At 38.7% G+C, this 23,838-nt stretch overlaps 3 protein-coding genes across 6 annotated transcripts; 1 reads left to right on the top strand and 2 right to left on the bottom strand.

Annotated features, from left to right (window-relative positions):
* The first annotated feature begins 2,541 nt into the window (after positions 1–2,541).
* On the top strand, positions 2,542–5,805 carry LOC131978953 (protein-lysine methyltransferase METTL21C-like). The gene is made up of 4 exons (XM_059342798.1): positions 2,542–2,642; positions 3,105–3,268; positions 3,350–3,467; positions 4,841–5,805. The coding sequence occupies exons 1-4, from the start codon at positions 2,543–2,545 to the stop codon at positions 5,236–5,238; spliced, it is 780 nt and encodes a 259-aa protein (XP_059198781.1). The 5' UTR covers position 2,542; the 3' UTR covers positions 5,239–5,805.
* Positions 5,806–5,979: 174 nt separating this feature from the next.
* LOC131978951 (rhodopsin kinase GRK1-like) lies at positions 5,980–13,410 on the bottom strand. Its single transcript, XM_059342792.1, has 7 exons — positions 10,974–13,410; positions 9,501–9,628; positions 8,446–8,603; positions 8,273–8,356; positions 7,740–7,864; positions 7,134–7,335; positions 5,980–6,822 (listed from the first exon to the last, which is right to left on the bottom strand). The coding sequence occupies exons 1-7, from the start codon at positions 11,667–11,669 to the stop codon at positions 6,530–6,532; spliced, it is 1,686 nt and encodes a 561-aa protein (XP_059198775.1). The 5' UTR covers positions 11,670–13,410; the 3' UTR covers positions 5,980–6,529.
* A 408-nt stretch (positions 13,411–13,818) lies between these two features.
* Positions 13,819–23,387, bottom strand: tfdp1a (transcription factor Dp-1, a). 4 transcript variants are annotated; one of them, XM_059342794.1, is made up of 12 exons: positions 23,237–23,387; positions 21,055–21,140; positions 20,831–20,897; positions 19,787–19,908; positions 18,900–19,021; positions 18,578–18,743; positions 18,313–18,459; positions 18,143–18,211; positions 17,697–17,848; positions 16,000–16,166; positions 15,119–15,194; positions 13,819–15,016 (listed from the first exon to the last, which is right to left on the bottom strand). In XM_059342794.1, exons 2-12 carry the CDS (start codon positions 21,064–21,066, stop codon positions 14,878–14,880), a joined length of 1,239 nt encoding a protein of 412 aa, XP_059198777.1. In that variant the 5' UTR covers positions 21,067–21,140; positions 23,237–23,387; the 3' UTR covers positions 13,819–14,877. The 4 variants fall into 4 exon arrangements, with proteins under 4 accessions (XP_059198777.1, XP_059198778.1, XP_059198780.1 ...); XM_059342795.1 differs by lacking the exon at positions 23,237–23,387 and adding an exon at positions 21,941–22,159; XM_059342797.1 differs by lacking the exon at positions 23,237–23,387 and adding an exon at positions 21,512–21,752.
* Between the last annotated feature and the right edge of the window lie 451 nt (positions 23,388–23,838).

Below are 23,838 nucleotides of genomic sequence, written 5' to 3'. Positions count from 1 at the left end.
AAATCCCTCAACTGTGTCTTCACATATGAGACCGATATGCAGAAAAAAAAACATGTTTAGCCCAAGTTTAAACTAAAAATCATGTATAGATTATTATTTTTCTAACCTTTTTGCATTGTATAAACTTTTACTTTTAGATTTAGTTGTCTTTTATTGTTTGATTGCCTAAAAAAAGTCCAGCGGGGAGGATGCTGAGGGGAGAAAGGAGAGTCACACAGGTTTAGATAAAGGGGCGAAAGAGGATAAATGCTTGGTAAAGGGATTAAAAGGTGGAAGTGTCAGTTCCAAGTGAGGCCTGTGAAAACAGTTTCCTCACTCTCCTTCTGATTGCTTTAGAAATTAACAGTTTTCTCTGTGGAGCCTGCAAGGTGCCACACATCCATCTCACACCTCCAAAACAAACCTTGTACAGATCTCGCTCCCAGGATAAACATAAATATGCAAATACATTGGCTCCATGCGTAGTGTGAATACATGTTGTTCACAAATGTTTGCATGTCCCTGTGGCCCCATCTAATAAAAACACCTACTTCAGCCAGATGTTTGGAAGGAAAAAAGAAAAATGTTCAGAGACAATAAAATCCTGGATTTTAAAGTCATAAAAGAGTTTTTGCACAGACAACAGGTTGATGGGAGGGGTCAGGACTGCTCATATCTCTGTCAGAGGTTATAAATCTGTTTCTCTGCTTCTGTCTGACCAAAGCCTCGGTCAGGGGAGTGTCACTGATGATGCTGCTTTTATAAAAACAAGAACGCAGCAGAGAAAAATTCAGACACAAAGAGAAAAGAGGAATAAAAGACGACTGCTTCATACAGGTACGTTTCAGTAACATATTTAAAGTGTGTTTTTGTTTTTTGGGTGAATAAGAAAATCAGTAAATCACTTTCACATACTTGTAAAGACAATAATTATTTCTAAATAACATCAAACTGTGTCCTTCACATATGCATGCATGGAGCTGAGTGTGATGTGCATCAGAGGTAGAGAGCAGCCCTGCGTGTCCTCTGTATCCCTCTGTGTGACCTGAGGGTTTAACCAGCTGTGTTTCTGGGCTCCAGATTGGAGTTCAGTGGCAGCCAAAGAGACTAGTGGACTAAATCTAGTCCGTTCTGGACTCATTCCAGCTTTTACTTAGCTTCGAATAAATCATTTAACAATGCATGCTAAAAATAAAAAACAATTCCTCAACACAGAAACAATGCAAATGTTTTTGATAATTAAAGATAATCCAGATCATTAAAAAGTATAGATCTGCATCTCGTCAACACAGATTATACTCCTAACTGAGCACTAAACGATCCAGTTTCAATAATGATTATTTCAATACATATATAGATATAGATATAGATATAGATATAGATATACTTGTATAAAATAACAGTTTTCATATATTTATCATGCAGGTTGGTGCCTTTGCTGATCATTTTCTTTGATCAAATAATAATGGTTGATAGTCAAGCATAATATTATATACAAGTCTGAACTTTTCAAAGAAAGACTATCCAACTACTAAAATATAAACAACATTGTTTGGTAGTTTTATTGGCATCATTGAGCAAAAGTTATATATTGGCCTTTCAGCCTATTGCAATTCAAAGTGGTTTGAGAGAGAAAATAGACTTCTGCATCTCCTCTGGCCTGTTTTCAGCATATTTAAAATTAGAACTTTGGTTAATCACAGATCATTTTCAGAGAGAGGGTGTTCCTATCTGCTGCTCTACAAGCGCAGATCCGTTTGCACATCCCTTCAGAGAGTGAAAGTCTGATTCAATGGCCAAAAATCCTGCAGAAAATGTTGCTATTCCAGCATTAGCAACAACTGCCTACACTGCAAAGAAACCCCCAAAAGAGGAAGACGGACCGATCAGGAAGACAGTTTGAAAGACAATAAACAAAGGAAAACATGTCAGAATCAGCAAAGTCTTTCAGAGGGTGAGAGAAAATGTTGCAAATAGTTTAGCTTTCTGCTCACCAAAGCCAAAGGATCAAGTTTCCGGCTAATTCAAGTTCATGTTTTTGTAGCTAGCTAGAGGCACAAATCACAGTCTTTCATCTCAAAGGCAAAGGAAAAAAGTTACAGTTATACTCAATTTCAACAATCACCATTGTGATGATTGAAACGAGTGACTAGTCTGCAGGAGGACAGCTCAGGCTGTATTTTCAAATTCTGGCTTGATTTTTTTTTTCCATTTTCAAAAAACTGTCTACCCCAGTTTTAAATGTTCATGATAGGTTGTTCATATTCCCAAAAGGGTCAATATATCTATCAGTTTCTTAAGTCTGATGAAGGCAGTCCCCTCTGACAGGAGGCGGTCTCTTTTCATTTAAAACAGGTTTATTGTATTTATTTTTTCATAGAATTTCCTTCAAATTATTGCATTTTCTTCAATTCTATATCTATGTTGTTTTTTTGTTTGTTTGTTACCTCTGTAGTTCTTGCTAGTGTATTGCGATGCACCAATATATGAAAGTAAATTCCTTGGATGTAAAAACCAACTTGCAGGACTCTGATTCTGACTCTTTAACCTCAACAGTAAGAAAATGTCCACAGTCAGACAACTTGTCCAACAGAAGCATCATGTAAATAAGAAGAAAGTGGATGATGGGAAACTACCGGTGGAGCAGCGGGCTGCAGATGAAGGTAACTTTGCATTGGACACTCAGGACTTTAGTTTCTGTGCTGCAGACAAAAAAAAATTGGTAACGCTTTATATTAAGGTCCTTGTAATAACCATTAATTAACAGGTAATAAGGCCCTTGCAAGTCCTTACAAGATGCTTATTAACATTATTGTGTGTTTATAAGCTTATATAAGTGTTAATAATGGCATTACAAACACCCATTGCCCACCCATTATGTCTTTGCCATGCCTTTATTAATCTTATTTTGTTTGCTTATTGATATTAAAATATACTTTATTGCTCATCTATTATAAGTTAACTATGCTTTTTGCAACTACCGGATCTAAAGCAAGAACAATGCCTTATTACTTGTTAATTAATGGTTATTAAGGACCTTATTATAAAGCGTTACAGAAAAAAATGAGGTTTGATAGATTTGTTGCTGCAGCATCATGACCTCCATGTGAAACTCTCCTCTACAGCAATGACGGAGCAGAAAGTGATGACAGGAGAGGCTCTGGACAGGAGGAACATCTGGGAGCCGAGTGTTTACTTCTCGTTGGGGAACGAGTCGTTTTATATCGCAGGTCATGACATCAGCATCCGTGAGTCGATGGATACTTTCGGTGCTCTGATCTGGCCCGGGGTACGCCGCTACCGTGTGTATCTGCACATTTTCTGAACCTGTTGTTGGAAATGTCAGAATGAGAATTTATTTTTTTCAAAGGCGATAGCGTTGAGCCAGTTCTTGGAGAATAACCAGCAGCAAGTGAACCTGATGGACAAAGCGGTGCTGGAGATCGGAGCTGGGACCGGCCTGCTCTCAATAGTGGCCAGTCTGCTCGGTGAGTCTGCGATAATAAAAATGATTAAAATCCATTTTTGCTCTACACAATATGAACTTTAACTTTACCAGTATGTCTTGACACATAAGTAATACTATAACTCATGACAGGCCAAATTTATTATGATGATAACACTAAGTTTTGTAGTATTGAAGTAAGTATGAAGTGAAGTAAGTATTGAAATTAATAATCAAATCAGTATTAATTATTACATTTCTATAACAGATGCCGTTTTGGATCTCTTATTGAAGACTTACTAAGAACAGTTTTTAAAGGGATATGCAGTAATCATTAAAAAAAAACGTTTGTATAAAAGAAAAGAAAAAATAAATATAAAGGGGAATAAATAATAAAATAAAATAAAAACATTAGAAATATAAAGATAAATTATAAAAGAATAAATAAGTAAATAAAACATCTGGAAATATAAAGAAAAAATATTACCATATTTATATACCATAATTCAAACATTTTCATGTCTTTTTACATTTATATGTTCAATTATGTCTTTATATATTTATGCATTTTAAAATAAATATTTATTTTATTATTGCAGATAAATTGCTCAAATTACTCTGTTTCTTTTTTTCTCTTTATTTATTTGTTTATTTATTTATATAATTTAATTGTTTTTATCTTTTTTTATTCTCTTCTCTATCGCTTTTGCCGAGGGTTTGGGCTTGCTTATTTTTCCTGATATTTCCACATTTATTTTCTTATAGTTTTACAAAATGATTCTTCTTATATGACACTTATATGAATCCATAAAAGGGAACGCAGTGATGGGTTTATTGCATAAATATGCACTGAATATTTTACGAGTATCTGCTCATCTTTTGTGTAAAATTTACATTTTGTCCTGTTGGTGGAGCTTGGAGAAACATCCGCGGGTCACTGACACACTGAGGTTCATTATCTGAGGGCCACGACTCTCCACCCACACCAACATATCTGCATGGCAAACAGGCCAGTAGCTGTAAAGATATCTTGGCAAACTGTGACCCCTTGGTCCCTCCATCAATCACTGGTGGGAAATATAAGTGTAATTTTATTCCCATGAAATAAAACATCTATTCACACAAAGGGGGCCATATTTCTAAAGTTTCTCTTCTTTCCTTTGAGCCATTAAAGCAACATCCAGCTTCGATAGATAGATAGATAGATAGATAGATAGATAGATAGATAGATAGATAGATAGATAGATAGATAGATAGATAGATAGATAGATAGATAGATAGATAGATAGATAGATAGATAGATAGATAGATAGATAGATAGATAGATAGATAGATAGATAGATAGATAGATAGATAGATAGATAGATAGATAGATAGATAGATAGATCTATTTCTTCCTTGTTGTTTCTTTTCCAGGTGCTTGGGTGACTGCGACTGACCTGCCAGACATCTTGTCTAATCTGACCTTTAACCTTCTGCGGAACACCAAGGGCCGGTCCCGGTACACCCCTCAGGTGTCTGCGCTGACCTGGGCTCAGGACCTGGAGCGAGACTTCCCCTACCCGTCCTACCACTACGACTACGTGCTGGCGGCCGATGTGGTCTATCCCCACGGCTGCCTCGAAGAACTGCTGGACACCATGCGTCACTTCTGCCGACCGGGAAGCCGGACTACACTGCTGTGGGCCAACAAGATCCGGTTCCCGACAGACTTGAAGTTCGAAGAGTGCTTTAATAGCAGTTTCAACACCTCGCTGCTCATTGAGCTCCCGCAGCAGGAGGTGAGGATATACAAGGCCACAGCAAAGGAGTGAGCTGGAAATATCTTGAGAAGTAAAAAGGTTTGAATTTAAACTTTAAGGAAACAAAGGGATTTCCATTTTCTCTCGATGATTTAAATATTTAGTTGTGTTTCCATTCAATTGTAAAAAAAAAAAATTCTAAACATTTGAAAATCTGCAAAAAAGAAACAGGAATTAGGTGCATTGTCATCACTTTTCTAACTCTAAAGCATAGTTTAACAGGCTGTAAAGAGAAACCTGGTTTGTTCTACACATGTGCAAAGATGACTGCGTTTTGGCATTCAGTTTGAATGGTTAGGATCAGAAAAGCCCAAGATCTAAACAAACATAGTTTTCTTTCCAATGCTGTTTCTGGAGACAAAGACAAATAAATATATATTTTTCAGTCACCGGACTTAAATGTTTACTACATTAGAATTTCTTCATATCACATTTATCTCAAAACATTTTCATAAAGACAAAAACCACCACAAACTAGCGTAAAGACTTTTTTGCGCATTTGAGGGACTTTTATCGAAATTGTGTCGTTTCCATTCAGCTTTTCTACACTTTAAAATGAGCATATAAATATTTGAATGGAAACACAGCTAATGTAGAGAAAAGTCTGCTTTTGACATTCCTGGACGGCGCCGTGACTGTTGTCGAGCACAAAGCAGAAGTGAAGCTTCCATTTCAATAAGCAATCATTTTATTTGCCAGCACTTTTTCATACAGTTGATATTTCTGACTTTTAAAAAATAAATCGGTTTGCTGTATTTGCATTTCTGGTGTCGTAGCTCTTGGTATTTGAACAGCAGCACTTAATTTAGCTGTTTATAGTAAAAACTAAGGGACTCAAAAAAAAGTCAAAAAGGAAAAAAGCATCTTCCATTAAATGGCGTACACTCTAGGAGCAGATATGCAGGAGAGAGAAATCAGCATTTTTACATGCGAGTTTCACCCACATCGAAGTATACCAAATGCTTAAAAATGTGATTTTCCAATTAAATTTAAAATCTAAAAGCATTACAATCATTTAACACATGCACACACAAAGAGAAGAGACAGAGGGACAGACAAGGAGAAGTCATGGAGTGAGAGTGAGGAGGGGACAGAGGATTTAATGTCAGTATTTTTTTCTTTAAACTTCTAAAACTGCTATTTTTAAGCCCACTCCAGGTGGAAAATCCATCTGCATTCTGTTCTGGTTGTTTAGAGTCTCAAACTGTTTTAACTCTGCAATGAGAAAGTTCAGAAGTGACTCATGTCTGTCCTGAGTATTTGAGTCTGTACGCTGTGTGGTCTGAAAGGAGTTTCAGTGACTCTACGATATGCAGCAGGTTGATGATGGCTTTGGCTGCTCTAGTATGGATTCCCTGCGGAGGTCGTTCGGGATGGTACCTTCCGGACCCCAACTGTTGAGCTCTCCGTAAATTCCCATTTCGATCATCTCCTCCTGCCAGGGGATGGGGATGTTGCCCGAGGAAAACTCGTCAAAAAAGGTCTTGTCAGGATCGGCCAGGGTGACTCCCTTCACGGAGGAGAAAGCCCCGACGTCATCCAGACTTTTAGCGTACACCACTTTAGGGTCCGGGACGAAAGGAGGAGACAGAATACCTAAAGAGATGCAAGTAATTATCAAACTGTAGGATGATTTAAGAGATTAGAAATAAGCTTTGCGTTTTGTGTTTATTCATGCCGAAGTTTATTTTTAAAGTTTTACCAAGAAACAGAGTTTTTATCTGTGAGAAACTTTAGATTTTGATTGTAAAACGCATGAAAATATAAAGTAATTGTGTTCTTTTTTTTCTTTGGTAGGTGTCTATTATCAGAATTAATGACCTCCCTGTCGTCCATTATTCCTGATAATGGACACCTCGTCAGGCGTTAAGATTTAAAAGAAAAAAAGTATAGACAATAGATGGTACCTGCATTGAGTTTCCTCCAGTTGATGTCTTTGAAAAATGGGTGGGCTCTGATTTCGTCGCAGCATTCATTCTTAAAACCCATCCGCTGACCAACCTCTTTAGCCAGCAGTCCTTCACAGAGAGACTTTGCATGCTCACTAAAATTGTCTGGATATTCTACCTGCCGCGTCAGCATGCGCTCTTTCATCTCCTCACGCTCAACCTGAACACAAGGCCGAAAAAAAGAGAACAAAACCTAAATTAAGAGATCCGACAGGTTATATTCATAAACTAGAATCAATGTTTGTGAACCTGAGCTCAAAGCTGCACAATAGATAATGAATGAAAGATCCACACAATGTTTGTTTTTCTTTGTATACCCAAATGAGCTTTACTATGTTGTAGTGGTCTCAGGTCTCCAACAGAAAGCCATTTTACAGTCCCCTGAATCAACGATAGCGTCTTTCAATTCATTGTTAATGGAGCACTTCTTATACTTGATGAAATCACAAGTTGACTTAACCAATATTTTAGGACACATTTGGAAATAAAGGCATTGTTTCCATTTAATTCCTAATAAAGTTTGGTGTACAGGGTGAAGCTCCAGGTTTGATAAAGGAGACTGACCTTCTCTCCCCGGTTTCTGAAAGGATTCTTAGCAGCCATGAACTCAAACAGCGTCACACCCAGAGTGAAGTAGTCGACTGAAGTGTCATACTTCTCTCCTTTCAGCATCTCTGGAGCCATGTACCCTGCAAGAACCAAAGTCAAACAACGCGATAAACACACACATGCAGTGATAATTTATTTGTTGATCTCTAAATAGAGATTACTCTGTTTTGAAAGGTCCTGCTCCTTTTAAAAAAAATCTTATTTCTTTTGGCCAAATGGCAGATCTCTTATTTGTTTTATTTATTTCCAGAAGGGAGACATTTAACATATATTTACAGTTAAAACGTGTTTGTTTAACCAAAAAACAACCCTTCTGTTGTCATTCCTTCAAGAGTCATTGATAATACTTACAATAGTAATAATACAAATAATACAAATACTACTACTAATAATAATAGTGTAATACTGTATATTGAGACAGTTATTGTGCAGTAAAATTACATGTGAAATTGCCTGGTAACTCATTTGTAGATACAGATGAAGCCCACCTGGTGTCCCAGCGTATCCTTTAGTCAGTGTTTTGCCTTCTTTTAGCTCCACAGCCAGACCCAGGTCAGATATACGCACGTTCCCTGGTCAGCAACATAAATAAAACTTAGTTAGCTATTAATTACACATGGACAATGCTGTTTCTTCAACTGTTTAACTAAAAATGCATTACCATCATTATCTAGAAGCACATTTTCTGGTTTGAGATCTCTGTAGATGATTCTCTTCTGGTGGAGGTGCTCCAGGCCTTGGATGATCTGAGCGATGTAGAAACAGGCTCTGGGCTCGTCGAAGCCCGGGTTGTTCTCATCCACCAGGTAGATATGGTACCTTCAGGGAACACAGAGCACGTGTTTAAACTGTGTATCCATTTGGAGCATTACATATAAACAGATTACATGGGCATGCTTAGGTATGAATTTTGAAAACGTAGTCTGCACACATTAAAAGTAGTATTTTTAAGAAATATAAGGATGTTTTTCCCAAGAGGCTGGTGCTTTTTAAGGAACCACTCTGGGTTGTTTTTGTGTCTCTTGAGAAAAAAAAGCTAAGAATTTGCATAAAACTGGCAGTTCAGTGTATCTTCAACAGATGGTTCTGAATGGGAACCTTCTCTCATGAATATTACTGAGACGCTGTAACGGACACACATGCAGCTGCAGCCATTCACTTGTCTACAGGCGGTTCAGCTGCTAAAATGTGCATTATATTGTTACCATCTTCCCTACTGTAAAGACACTAGTTCTGGGATGAATTATGGCACATTTGATTTTTAAATGTGTTTCCAGCTGATTTATAGTAATATACAGTCATGGAAAAACATTAGACCATTTTTTTACTTCAATTTCTTTCTCTTTTTCTTGATAATAACCAAAATCATTAAAGAAAACTATGGAAAACGTCTAGATATCAGCTCTATTTTTGTTGTTGTTATCATTATATATGTCCAAACAAATGTACCTTTAGTTGTACCAGGCATTAAAATGAACAAGAAATTGAAGAAAACAAGGGTGGTCTAATAATTTTTCAATGACTGTATCTCTTTTCCTGCAGTCTTTGGTCCACTGCACACAAACAGATATAATAGAAAAACATGTTTTGTCTGTCAAATTAAAAATGCAAATGACACAGCAACATAACATGGATGAGGAACTCTGTGTCCTCAGAGAGCCTGTCTGTTCATGTTTGTGCTTTGAGAGATGAGAGTTGTTCAGAGTGTGAAGTTACTTGAGGTCTCCTCCATTCATGATGGTCATGACCAGACAAAGTTCGTCCTTTGTCTGGAAGGCGTACGCCAACGACACAATGAAGCGACTGTGAACCTTCTCAAGTATCCTCTTCTCCACCATCGCCCCCTACAGGAGGACATTAGGAAAGAATGTTTTTAAAACAATGGCATTTTACAACAAGAGACTTTTCTTCCATGGGGTTGCTGATGAATATGCTAATATACGTGCCAATTGAAAAAAAGGTCAGAGTAGATTTTTTTTTTAAATAAAATACATTAGACAAGTCAAGGGCAAGACGTAACTGTGCCAAGAAGTTCCATTCAGAAGAGCTTTCAACTAAAGCTCCCAGTAATCACTCTATCCCTGTCTCAGTGTTTAATACTGCAGGCTAAAGCCAAACGAGACAGAGAGGCAGGGACAAAGATGATTAGCAGCAGCACAGTCTGCTCAGCGCAGGACACTTTCTCTGGAACACAAGCCAGCAAAATGCCTAATCAAATCACTGCATGCATCGCAATTAAAAGAGCTTTGTGTGTCCCTGAAATCTCATGCGAGGAAATGCTGTACTCAATGTTGTGGCACATTATGTAAACTGAGGCTGGAGTTATTGCTATTTGAATTATATTGAGATAATATAGATATAAAAGCACCACTATATCAGACACTGAAAATATTGCATCTCAAACTATTAAGTGCCCAAAACCTCCTTCACAAAGAAACCTGGAGTGTCAAAAACTTTTTTATACATCCAGGGTTTATACAGCCTTTAAAAGTAAAATTTAAGCAATTTTCAAGAACCTTAACCAAAAATTTCCAGGATCAAATAAACTAAGGATCAGATTATCCCAGAAAAATATGTACGTTGGCTAAGTTTAATGCTCATAGCAATGATTTTTGGTTGACATGATTGTTTAGATGAACTACTAGATAATATTGAAAAAACCAAGCATTTTTCAAGGAGCAAAATCAAATTTAAGTATATTCCAGACCAAGAAAACGAAAAATAATGCAATAAATCAAGCATTTTCCAAACTTTAAAGACTTTGAACGAACCCTGTGCACCATTTGTGCATTCTTTGATCAATTAATGCAGATTGCAACAAGTGCTTTTGAAGTTGCATACTGCCACCAGCTACTTTTTCTAGCAGTTTGTTGAAATAACTGCTACTTTCATGTTTATATTAAGGCCTTGTACAGGTTCTGAAAAGCTGCTAATATTGTCTTATCACAGACACATTGGTATCTATCTCTTTCTATCGGTATCGGCGTATGTTGTCCAATATGCATGGATAAGAAAAATATAAAGGATGCTTGGAGTGTTTTTTAAATACTTAGGAGGACGTGTCCCCAACAAAATCCATTCCTACGCTTTACAGGAACATGTTAAACATTCAAATAAAAGACTGACGCAAAAGACAAACAACATGGTGAATAAAGGAGCAATTTATCAGGGTGACAGTTGTTCTCTCACCTCGAAGCCTTTCCTCTTCTTCAGCCTCTTCTTGTTGAGTTTCTTACAGGCATACAGTTTTCCTGTGGCTTTCATCTGACAGGCAGACACCTCCCCAAACCCACCTTTCCCCAGCACACGGAAGTCTAGGAACCAGTCTGCATCCATGGGCTGCATCTCAAGCCACTTCCACTGCAGGTACCTCTTTAGGAACAAGCTCTCCAGGAAGAAAATGTAGGGGGCCTCACGCAGATAGTTCAAAGTTGTGGCCAAAGCTGCAGCAAACAAATCATCACCAGCAGCATCCTGGTTTTCCTTCACCTTCGTTATGATGTCCTCAGACAGGAATGGGCAGAAGTGTTTGGCAGAGGGGTCCAGGTAACGCTGGATAATCTTTGAGGCCTTCTTTGCCCGGTCAGAATCCTCCGCCAGGTCGTATGCCTCAATGTCTTTCCACAAACGGCAGGCCCCGTGATAATCTGTGTTTGAATCCAAGAATTCCCGAAAGAGGCGTTTGCCAATAGGCTGCTCCACGCAGGCTGTGTCAAAGGTCAGATCCAGGGTATCCCCCAAGCCCTCGCACACTGTGATGTGGGGCAGCTTGAGGCGAGAATGGTACTTCTTATCACGAGTTGCTGCTGCACTGCCATCGATGCTTCCACGAGCATTAATGTAAGCAGAATTTGCTACGACTGTGGTCAGTCCTCCGATATCCATGTTGAGGGCAGGTGACTGTTAGGCAACACAAAGAGGAGACATTGCAGAGAGAAAACAGACGCAGAGGATAAATGCTGCTCGTTAATGTGCAGGAGTGAGGCGTCAAAAGGATGACGCAAAGATGAGAAAACAGGACACAGATCAGTGAGCAGCGGGAGAGACGGAGAGAAATGGAAACTCCAGACTGGTGTCTCCACGAAATCCCCACACACTTTGAGCACTGCATCACCCTAATTTACACGCGCGTGCATACACACACACCTGAGTCAACACCTTTCGGTAATCCATTAACACCCTAATGCCCCAGACAAAGTGTGCGAGCACATGCTGGAACAGAACACAGGCAGCTGGAGAGTCTCCAGTCAGTCAACTGGTGAATCACAATTAACAGGGGGACATTCATAAAGACTGATCAAGCTGTTAAAAGCAAAGCTCGGGTTTGGAAAAGCAATCAGGTTTGTGATTAAATCATAAACCAACAAATCAAATCAAAATACATTAGGACGATGTTCCAATACACAAGCTGGTGCTTACATTTCCAAATGTATTATCATAAATCCTTAGAGTAAATCAGTCTGTGAAGGGGGGAATATTAAACGATTTGAAATGTTTAGTCTCTGACCACATTACTGACATACCAATCTGGAAAATGGATGGATTTTTTGATGTTGTAACTGTTCCTCCTGTCTGTACTCACCACAAAGAGAGTCCGCCTCAAAACTCATTTCGTGATGGAGAGTCCACAGTCATAGTTTTGAGTAAAAATTACATTCTTTTTTTTTTTTTTTTAGCTGAAGTTAATATGATGCCTTGGCAGGGTTAAAGATGGAGTCAGCAATTCTAATCCAATACATTTGTCAAATTCAGCAAATATCTCCTCATGGTCCACATGCTGTTCTGTGTGTGCTGGGGGAAAAATAAATTGTTTATACACAGCCCTGATTTCTTTATATGGCAAACTCTGACAGAACCACACAACACTGCCCCAGCAGAACAGCAACAGCCAGGGTCTTGCTTGTGCACAGAAAGGGGAAAGGTCACGTGCGTATAAAGAAAAATGCAGTGGGAGCGAAAGGGCTGGTAAAAAGAGGAGAGCAGCATTTGTTTGGGTGTTGAGTTCAAATACAATATCAACATATTTTCTCCAGAATGGCTCAGCCCACCTTTAAACCAAGTGGGATAGTATTTGGAAATATTTTTAGAGCAAACAACTGCTCTGTGTTGCCATTTTTCTGCAACTATTTAGCAAGGAAACAGTTTGCAGGTACATGGAAAGGGAATCTTATAATAAAAACAGTGTTACTTTGTTGATTACCCAGTTGTGTTGACTAACAAACTGGACATGTTAGCCAAGCTATTTTAACCCCAAAATGTCCCCCTTTAAGTTCCCTCAACAGCCATTTTAGCTATAGCTGAACTTAATGTAATTTTACAAACTAGGATAGTATTTTATAAATCACAGGATTTTTGTGCAGCCAAAATTAGCAGGAATAATGACAACAGTAGCCAAAAACCTTGAATGTACAGATAGTCCTGTCCCTTGTGTAAAAATGAACCTTTTCTTTAAAATGTGGGAGATTTTACAGCAAAAAAGGGAGCATCCATGTACAGGTTTTGCTGACTTAAGATTGGACGTATTAAGCTGTTGAGACAGAAAAACATCTAAATTCTCCGGTGTCTGCAGCATTTGGTCCTTATCAGTTCTACATGTCAAAAACACTTGGGCACCTTTTCTTTTAAAAAAAAAAAAAAAAAAAAAAAGCCCGTCGTAAAGTCAGCTGCTCTCTACTCAAACCCTTATTAAAATTAAAAGCTGATAAATGTGACACTAAGGCAGGATAATTTAAGTGAATAAAGCAGCATATAATCAATAGTTCTCACCTCATAGCTATCCTCTTCTTTGGTGTCTACCATGTTTCCTTTAGCTTTCCTGTGACAAGCAGTCACCTCTCCAAACACTTCACCAGCCACCTCTTTTTAAAGGAACCAGTCTCCAATCAGTTCAGGGTCTTAATCCTTAGGCAGATTAAATGTTTGAGGAATACACAGCAGTTCTAAGAATTTATAAAAAAGCAAAAAAAACACAACCTAGGTCCTTGATCAAATCTTTCGTTTCTGCATTAAACCTGTATAAATTATAGATACAAAATTATTAAAACAATCTATATTTTAATTTGCAAACTTATATTAGATTACAGAAAAGGTTTTTGGAAGAGTCAGTACATGTGTTGCTAAGTTTTAAAAGGGAGATCTTTGAAGGGAGTACAATAAAGACCTATGCAACCACACATTTTTTGTTACATCAATAATTTTTCAAGGTCTATCTTTACCACTGGCCTCTAAAGGATACTATAAGCTACAATGGTCGGATTCATATACGTAATTCACAAACAATGCTTATTACCTATCAGGAGCCTGGGTTATAAAAAGTCTTTACCTTGCTGGTGCCATTATTTTGTAAACACTACCAAGGCGTTGACAGGGCGGTGAAGGAGAAGTCCTCAACTCCAAGAATACAAAAAAACCCAACAAAAAACTAGCGAACAAGATCAGGAAAGCAGCTGCCTACAAAACAGAAGGAAGCCAGCCCAACACAATGGAGAATAAGAAACTATTTCAAATTATTGCCCAGAACACAAAACAAAAAGTATCAACACTTCTGATGGAGCCCCATCCTGGGATGCCATGGCGTCCGCATCAGGCCATTCAGAATCCATGGTGTTGTACTAACACAGCATGTTAAAGCAGACACTTTGGCCATCTTGGAACATTTTGATCATTATCATGTCTGCCATATGTAATTGCAAATAATAGGAATAACTATTCAAACAAGTACATTATACATTCTCCAACAGCAGTAGGTTTTACAGAGGTTGTTTTTTAGTGGGATGGCTTATTGAGAAGTGGATTAAACATACAAAGACTTCAGCGTGGTGGCCGGGCCACATTCTACAGTTCCCTTGGACGACGCCTCCCCCAGAGCTGTGGTGCAGGTGCACGTGATTCAGGAGCAGAAAAAGATGGGTGTAACATACACCTCTGTTCTTTCAATATTCATCTACACCCCTGAGAAAGCCAGACAGAAATACAGGCATGGGGAAACGAGGGGGGAAAAGGGTGAAGAAGCACACACAAAAGGGGACTAAATTCCCATGGTGAAGGTGGTTTTCAAGGACTGTGCTTGTTGGAGTGGCGAGGCGTAGACAGGTTAGTCTTCGTCATCATTCTCATCATACTCGTCCTCATCGTCCTCGTCCCCCATATAAGACACTGGAGTCTCCACACGAGAGCCGCTGTAGTGAGAGTCATTTGAGCTGGAGGCCATGGTGCCGTCGGTGCAGCCGTCACTGGAGGAGGGAGTTTTATCACTTGTTAGATGTGGAAGAGAAGCATTAAAACATCTGCTTTCCGTCTAATTCATGAGTTGAAACGCAGGCTAGACTTCTCACCTTGCAGGGTAACGGGCTCCATTTGCTGAGGACCCTCCAGTGATGTAGACGTTGCTGATGGGACCCTTTGCCATCTCTGGAAAGAAAGACAAAATTCATCAACAACAGACAGAAATAGGACCTAGGTTGCCACAGGCATTCCTCACCCCTGTAACCTTGTTCTAATAGGCTTTATACAACTTTGGTTCAAACCTCACTTCCACCATGGCATCACTTTAACAAAATCTGTCAAATTTTGCCCTTTTTTCATATTAATTAAAGCTTTTACACTTTTGATTCCTCCCTTTCTGGGTGCGTCCTGCACCACCTGGAATCCTACAATATCTTGCAAAAATAATTTGCTTATGATACGCAGAAAAGGAATAGGGACAATCTTTAAGCTACAGATCTAAATCATTCAAAGTGTCATACAATTGCATCAGTTGACATCCAGCTTACAGACTGCAGAACTATCAATGATTTGCGTGTCAGCCAGACACAGTTAATGAAATTTAAAGGTAAATGCAGTGAAATTGACAAGATTGTCCACACAAAAGGAGGGTGAAAGTAAACACTTCATCATAGTTTAGTGACATCGAGATGTAGGGAACTACTCGAAACTGAAGGAAATCTTTAAGCAGTAACTTATTGCCAGTTCACTGAGGCTGCTGCTTTACATTGTTCTTTTCTTTACAATCTTTAAAACAGATCAGCTGATGGAGAAAGCCCTGTTCTAGTACTATTTGAGGGTGCCCTTAATGTGGCGGTTGAGCAAAAAGTACTTGCTATATAAAAAGCTTTTAATGTGAAGCAGAAAACTGTTGTGCATCGAAAGTAGCTCAACAGCCACAGACTAATAACTCCAGATGAGTGTGTCATACACTGTTGGCTGTAGCACTGACCTATAACGTAGGGCTCCAGAGCTTTGGGCACCAGGCTGCGTGCAACCTTCAGATCGTCTGGAGAACACTTTCCCACCTCTAACCCACAGGCCATGCCCATACGTTTCAGCACCTCGATGTCATCGTGGATCTCAAACATGCTGTCAAAGTTGAACAAATACTCGAACCTGCAATTGAGAAAGAGGAAGAACAGAGGGCATAAGAAATGGTGAGAGTAGAGATGGCAAAACCTAGAAAACAACTGCTTATAGACACCAAGACATATTATGAAGAGAATTTAGGCCCACTTAGATTCGAGACCTCAAGTGATTGTAAAAGGATTTGATCTTTCTTCAGTTGACTAAAAGGAAAGTATTTACTCGATGGTTCTCCCGACTTTGTGGGTTACCCTGAAACAATAAACTGCTGCCTCGATCTTTTACTTTGTTTGTGTTATTGATGACTTTGGTGAATCTGAACTAAGTCCCGAAAAACACTAAAGTCACACAAACAGACTGAACTTTTTTTCTAAGTCTAGTGGTTTTGATGAGAAAGTAGAACAGTTTCGGTTCCCACCATGAAAACATAACAGGGTTGTCCGACTGCAAGGTAAAGCAGTGAAAATATACTTAATAAAGCTTGCATTTCAACAAATGTTTTTGTTTTTGTTTTTGTTTTTGCGTCTAAAATACATTTTGCTGCTGCCCCGGTCCACAGATGTACATTGCTCAGCTTCTGTACCTGTTGTACATCCTGCTTGTCCAAACTGGGGGCATACCAACTGCCATCTATTGATGAATAATGATAAGACTATGGATAAGTATCTCATACAACCCTACCTGAAAAGAAAGAAAAAAACTATCCCTTAAAAGGTTTTAATTGACTCACATTGGCTGCATATGGGAACTGCAGGGAAATACTGTGGTGCGTTTGCTTATTTCAGTTAAACAGACTTGTTTTATTATCTTCTATCCAGTTCCTCAGCTTTTATGGACATTATGTTTTGCGTAAAGAGGTAAAAAGAACTGAAAATAAAACTAGTTCCCTAGGCATCTAGGCATCAATAGGATTGGGATTTTTGCAGTGCATTAAAGCCGCAATGCAATTAGTTTAGCATGACTTCTTTACATTTCCCACCAAAATACTTAATGTTCAACCAGGGACCTTAAGAGAAGTTAATTATGTGTTTGTTACAAATTACACCATAACAGTTTAGGTATACTCCCACTGATGCTGTAAGGACAAGTGTATAAATCCACTTTCTCTTTACCATCAAAGGCGTTTAATCATAATAGCAGAAGTTGTGGTTGCACAGAACATAATGAAATTCATACTGAAACACTTAATTTAGCCTCAGCTGCTACAGATAAGCATTCAAGCCACACACCACAGTAAAACAGTGGTGTACGAACCATATTAATAAGATACGCTGGGAGCAGGACAGGACTTTTAACTGCATGTCAGTGGACTGTTCATGTTCTATCTCCGGTGGGCCTTGACAGCATGTTGCATGAAAATCCTTTTGCCAGAGGGAAGGTCTCACATTAAAAGCCAGCTGCTTAATAAATGATGAGTCATCTTAAAAAACGTTTAGTTTTATCATGCTCATCCTGACGCCCAACCTTATTAAGTCTGACACTCAAGATCCCCAAACAAGCCTTGAAGGTAAATCTCCTCGCACAAAAGTGCTGAAACTGAAGGCTCGTGCAATCACATACTTGTCGTTGGAGATGCTGCAGTCGATGACAGTTTTCTTGCTGGTGTTGACAATAATGAAGGGAAGGTGGATGATGGAGTTGGGAGGTGGAGGTCTGTTTGCCTGCTGCTCTGTCTGTCTGTTCCGCTGAACCAGGTTCTTAAAAGCTATTTGCTGTAAGACAAGATCAAAGAAAGATGACAACTTTGAAGCAGCTGCAGGGAGGTTAGAGTAACGGCACATTCAACATTTCAAAATAATTTCTGCTACTTTCTTCAGCGAGCTGGATTCATACTGCTGTGTTGTCCCACTGCATGCGTCTGCAGCAGAGCAACTGGTCTAAACTTCAAAGAATTTCTCTATGATTATGAAGCTATGATGTGCATGTCGTATACACACTGATTCAATTCAACAGCTCTGCCATTAATGAAATCTTTACAAGAACAATGTTCAGTTTTAAACACTAACCTGCAGAATGAGCTCCTGAAGCTGTGATTGTTTCTGCTTAATCCTCTCCAGCCTCCTTTGTCTCTCCACCTGCAGTTCAAATGAAGGAATAAGAATTATAACATAAGTAAAAAGGCAAGACGTCTCCAACACAAGCTGTAGTGGAAACAGTCTTCACTGTGTGTTTCTACCTCTAGGTTTTGGCACTCTTGCGCTGAGTTGGTGGGAAGGCCAATCCATTTGATTTCTTTCTTCTCTTTTGAGATAATGTTCATGGCCATAAGCACATTAAGTGCATCGTACACACGCCGCCGAATGTTCTTCTGGTCGTACACATGCTAAGATAAGAAAAAAAAGGTTCGAAATATTAACAGAAACGTATAAATTATTATGAGATAATAAAATCTAGAACTGTTCGATAATTCTGAGGAAATGTAATGCAGCTTCAGCACTCACCGCATCGTTGGGTGACATGTGGTTGTCTGCAGAGCTGAATTCTGCAACCAGTTCATCTGCCACTTCATTGTAGGTGGTTACTCCTTTCTTCTGCACCTTCTCACACACTTTCATGGAGAAATGCCTCAAGCCCTTCCCATTCTTCTCCCCTTTCTTACCGCGTTTGCTGCAGACAAAACAGATCCACCACACAATGATTAGCAGGTCAAATGTGTTCATTTTCTTTCTTCGTCCCCCATTATTTGACGTGATGAAGCAAAAAAACCCTAATTTAACAATCATGGTTAAATCTAAAAACTTCAGGACCTTTTGAAAATCTTACCCTGATGACCATGGAGAGGCGTCTGATGGTTGACTCTGAGTGAGGAACTGGGAACTGGGCGTATGTGGGCTGTTTACCAAAATGGTATTGGATACCGTTGGCCTTTGAGGTGTTCCTATCACCTAAAAAAATTACAGAGAAAAATAAAGAAAATATTAAAGCAAAGTGGTTAACCACTAGTGGCTCACTGGTGTTCAGGGACCAGGTCAGTCACTGATTATCTGAATATCAAGGAATTTGTTTGATTTGGACCCTCTCTGGTAACACTGTGTGCAGTTGGAGTTAACTCCTATTATTTATGTTTCAAATGCCCAATAAAGTTGAATTGTGCTGTAATAATAGCAGATCAAATGTTTAAACTTTTATCTTTAAAAGGCAGAAAAATACATATTCCTTATTTTTCAACTTTTAATTGACTAATCAATTATTGGTCATAAACATGGCCAATGATTAATGAAAGAAATTACTAAAATTACTTTGCATCCTCAAAAGAAATATGAGGCGTCTAGGAGACAGGTGATCTATTCCCTAACTAAGGTGATATCTAAGCTCATTCCCGTTATGTATACATTCCTTGTATATAATGGGATGATGGGTGTAATCCTGCTGACTGTAGAGTTGATGAGCTTAGGATCAACGGCCTCCACCTACCCTCCGCCCGGTCACCTCACAATGATAAATGAGGGGCTTATACAACCGTAAGACACAGCAGAGAAACCCAGCATGCAAATTTGCACGCAAATACAGATTCAGGTTAATGAAAATTTAAAGAGAATAACTTTTTTATATTTATTGGAAGGTTCTAAACTCTCTTACAAACGTGGCAAAGAAAGCACAAACGTCTGACACGATAAAACCATGTGGCAGTCGTGTGGAGCATTACTCACCATGTGTGGCACATGTTGCATGTGTGCAGCAATGTTCACATTGGATGGCCCAAGAGTTTTTGGTAGTAGCTGTTTGGCCACAGGCGCAGCTGTTGGCTGGACAGTGACCAAAGAAAGGACACCTAAAAGACACAAGACCAGTAATGAGTAGAGCTCTTTATTGATACTCCATTGCCCCCTATCGTCCAACTACAAGTAGATTAGCCCTAAACCTGAAAAAAGGCAGTTTACTCTGTGGGAGGGGCAATAAAGCTAATTAGACTGCATGAAATGTCCACTACTATTGTCAGACACATCCAGTCTGACAGGTGGCCAACTCGTTGATCTAAATTGCATTTGATAAGAGTGCTTTTGCAATTAAATTAACTAAAAAACCTTACATAATCTTATATATTTAGACGTGCATGATGTGTTTTGTTTTTTAGCCAATACTGATAAGCAATACTGATCAGCAATAATTACCTTCTCAATGTTTCGGCCTTGCTTCTCAAGGCCGAAACAGATTAGGTTACCAATAATTGAAAGAAAAAAAAAAAAAAAAAGAATAACCTAAAAAAGCTCATAACCTGTAGTTTGAGGGTAAGAAAGGCCAAGATGTAGTGAGCAAAGATGGAAAGCTCAAACTGACTATTCTATGTATTAAATACTCAAGAAAAATAGGCTTTTATACAACTGATCTATGGCTTCTTAGTCTGCAAATGCAACACAATGAAAGCCATATTGTAGACTGTGTTTCATAACAAAAAGAAAGTGTTTGTGGACAATATTCTTAGTCAATGACAGCTATTGGACTTTCATTGCTCTATTTACATTTGTGGCTCTATTTATTGGCTATAATTTAATTTCCAGAATAATACCAAATATATTTTTTTCGTGATGGCCAATAATTTATTGGCCCTATATATTATGTGCACCCCTGTTTATATTAGTAGTTAAAGTAAAGTATTAGCAGAAAAGTGGCAGAGTTAGGATGCAGGAAAATAATGGAATGAAAACGAGGTGCACCATGTGCAACTGCTGTATGGAAACAAATATAATATATACCTTTGCTAGGGCTTAGATTCTGATCGATGAAAACCTTCAGCTCTCCGTTTGTTTCTATCAGACCAGCCTGCAAAAGTCAAGAGCTTATTACACTCAGAAATCACATTCGAGACACTGCATGAGGTCAGTGAATCAAAAAGAGTAAAGAAGAAACTAGCTGCAGTGCCTACAAAGTGGCTAAACAGCACTTTTTTCAATAAAAAAACAATTATATGGTTACTTACATCTTTAGCCATGATCCCAAAGGACCGGAGGAGTTGAGCTTCAGGCTAAAATGAAAATGTTCCTCTATTTATCAATTTTCAGACCCCTGAGGACAGAAAGAAGTAAAACCATTTAATGATAGTGGTGAGTGTTTAAGTTCACCCAAACATCACGTTTTTTTGATATAATTCCTCAGGTTTAGGTATATTTCACTCTTTTGTTGAGGTTTAATTTAACTTAAGTTATTTGTGAGGCCCATTTGAACAGCTTGCTGCCAGCACACTGTTCAAAGCTACCACCACCGTTAGCTTGAGTTATCGTGACAAAAAATGACGGAAAATGTGTACATTTCAGCCCACTCTCGATCGTATGAGCCTCTGGGGGCTATTTATAAATGTATAGTGGATGCAGAAAAACACATTAAACCATCAACTGATGCTCACAACTTTTACTACGCTAAGTGTGCACAAGGCCTACTTCAGGTACCGAGCATGTCCGGAGGAGAGGCATCGTCCAACTTCTGCTACAGGTCACAAAAACATGCTAACTTTATCACTCCAGAGCAAAACTATTAATGTAACTGGAGGGATAGCACCATATTGTTACAGATATTACTGCTGCATGCGCTAGTAACACCATTCACACCCCACGACGGCAGCAATGAACAATCTTTTGTTGAATGCAGCTCGCTAACTATTCCTGCTAACAGTTAGCCTCAGATTCAGCTTGCTGGCGTTAGCTAGCTAGTTAGCTTATGCACGTTTTGAAAGGATTGACATAGAATTTAACGATTATTTGGTTCCGGGCTGCAGATTACAGAGAAAATCATGCATGAGTTAACATTTAAGAAATGTGTGTGCATTTCGCACGGTTAGTGAAGTTAATATAGTGATTCTGTGCACTTACGAGTGCACTCTGCTGTTTCTTCGACGGCTGTTGTTGTTGGCATTTGAGAATGGAGGAAGAGGAGGTCTAAATCCTACCAAACAGGAAACAAACTAAGCAATGTCCAACTACTTTTTCATAATTCTATAGTTAATACCACGGTTAAACATTTTTTTAGCCTTGAGTATTTAACTCTCGAGTATATTATTACAGCAACAATATGTCTTTTGCCGCTATACTGTAAGCAACACCAGGATTTGCCTGTTTGGTCGAGTATGGACCTGCATTTAAAAAGTGATCATTTTTATTTGAAGAAAGACGAACCACTGAAAAAGTAAACGCCTAAAGTCAACAATTAAATAAAAACGAGTTGTGTTTTATCCAAATTCTAATTACACTACTGGAAGTTATTTCAACACAACTTCTGATATATCCGTCACTTTCTGTTGATTAGATTGTTGATGTTTAATGTGGCTTTATTGACAGATACTTCTTGTCAGATATTTGTCCGTAACAAACATAACAGCAGTGAGCTTATCCACAAGTTACAATCGCAAACACTTCATTTATTTGCACTGTAGATGCATTTAACCACAAACCTAAAATAGCCTCATTAATTTACTTTGAACACAATATCAACTCTATCGGTGATTCAATTTGTCCTAATTAACGTTAATGGTTTGATGGAACCCATCTTCGCATTCTAAACGTTTTTTCTTATAACGTTCCAGAACACCAACGTTTGTTTGATCTCGCATTCTAAACGTTTGTTTTTATAACGTTCCAGAACACCAACGTTCGTTTGATCCCGTAACGTTTTCACCGTTTCGTTAATGTGCGTTAACGTAACAAATTCGGTGACAGTCACCATGAACCGTTATGTAAAACTAACAAATGGTGCTGGTTACGCCGGTATCGTATTATACATACATACTGTAAATTAGCACCTTGTCAGACGCTACATCAGAATTAACGTATAAAGTACAGCGACAATTAGTATTTTGCTAGTTAGCTATGCCAACTAGGTAGTTTAGCACTGGGCTAACTCGCGACTACGGTTGGAAAGCCAGGACCACCGGCGCTTTGTTAGCCTAACTGGCAATACGCTAGCTGGGAGCTAGCGGCTGAGCTAATCCACAGCTGTCATCGACCTTACTGCCAGAATTAGCTGCAATTTTACTATGTTAGCTTTGTGTCCATTTCAGTCCATGTTCAAGAAATTTAAACCACATTAACTGATACAACAGATATTCAACACCAAGAACTTTCGTTTGTGACAGCTGTATAGCGAGCCACAAGTCGATAAATACGGCTTACCGGTGCACTTCACAAGTTAGCAAATTGTTTGTTAGCCTTTTCTATCCACTCTGTGCTAGCCTCGCTACAGCAGCGCGTCTCACAATCTGATCTTGGCGGTGTCTCACTTTAGCGCAGTGTGATTGGACAGCATCGATGAGACGAAAGCAAAGCAGTCAGAGTGGTTCATGCCCACAACGTACATCTCTTGGGATTGGAGGACACCAACCCGCCTCAAACAGACATATACCGCCATCTGCTGTACAGGAGTGTGAATATACATTTTACTAGTGAACTTATTTCCTCTACACGCAATAGTAACCGTAATATACGCTCTTTATTTCAGAAAGAAGTCGTATCAACTCCATATGTAACAACCTATTGGAATAACCTTATTAACAACCTTAACTGGAAAAAGAGCTGGAATTTACCTGCTAGACATATAATCAATAATAAGGTTAAAGAAGTATCTTTCAAGACAATTCACAGAATTTACTTATTTAAGAAAGACATAGACTTAAACTGCTCTTTCTGTGAAGGACACCCTGAAGATGTTTTTCATTTATTTTGCTCCTGCCCTTTCTCAACTAAATGATGGGAAGATATTTGTAACCTGATTTATT

Source organism: Centropristis striata, chromosome 10 (assembly GCF_030273125.1).
Source record: "Centropristis striata isolate RG_2023a ecotype Rhode Island chromosome 10, C.striata_1.0, whole genome shotgun sequence".
Lineage (NCBI taxonomy): Eukaryota > Metazoa > Chordata > Actinopteri > Perciformes > Serranidae > Centropristis > Centropristis striata.
The sequence above is the reverse complement of the archived record's forward strand: the minus strand, read 5'-3'. Positions and strand labels throughout refer to the sequence as shown.

Bases quoted from the DNA above. Each gene is read 5' to 3' on its own strand.
- tfdp1a (XM_059342794.1), bottom strand. The intron at 17,849-18,142 runs GTTAGTGTTTAA...CTTGTCTTACAG, and splicing joins TTCAGGAGCTCATTCTGCAG to CAAATAGCTTTTAAGAACCT. The intron at 15,017-15,118 runs GTGAGAAGTCTA...TCCCTCCTCCAG, and splicing joins GGAGCCCGTTACCCTGCAAG to TGACGGCTGCACCGACGGCA.
- LOC131978953 (XM_059342798.1), top strand. From the start codon at position 2,543: ATGTCCACAGTCAGACAACTTGTCCAACAGAAGCATCATGTAAATAAG. The intron at 2,643-3,104 runs GTAACTTTGCAT...TCTCCTCTACAG, and splicing joins GCAGCGGGCTGCAGATGAAG to CAATGACGGAGCAGAAAGTG. The intron at 3,269-3,349 runs GTACGCCGCTAC...TTTTTTTCAAAG, and splicing joins GTGCTCTGATCTGGCCCGGG to GCGATAGCGTTGAGCCAGTT.
- LOC131978951 (XM_059342792.1), bottom strand. From the start codon at position 11,669: ATGGATATCGGAGGACTGACCACAGTCGTAGCAAATTCTGCTTACATT. The intron at 9,629-10,973 runs GTGAGAGAACAA...GTCCTCCTGTAG, and splicing joins AGAAGAGGAAAGGCTTCGAG to GGGGCGATGGTGGAGAAGAG. The intron at 8,357-8,445 runs GTAATGCATTTT...GTTGCTGACCAG, and splicing joins TGTGCTTCTAGATAATGATG to GGAACGTGCGTATATCTGAC.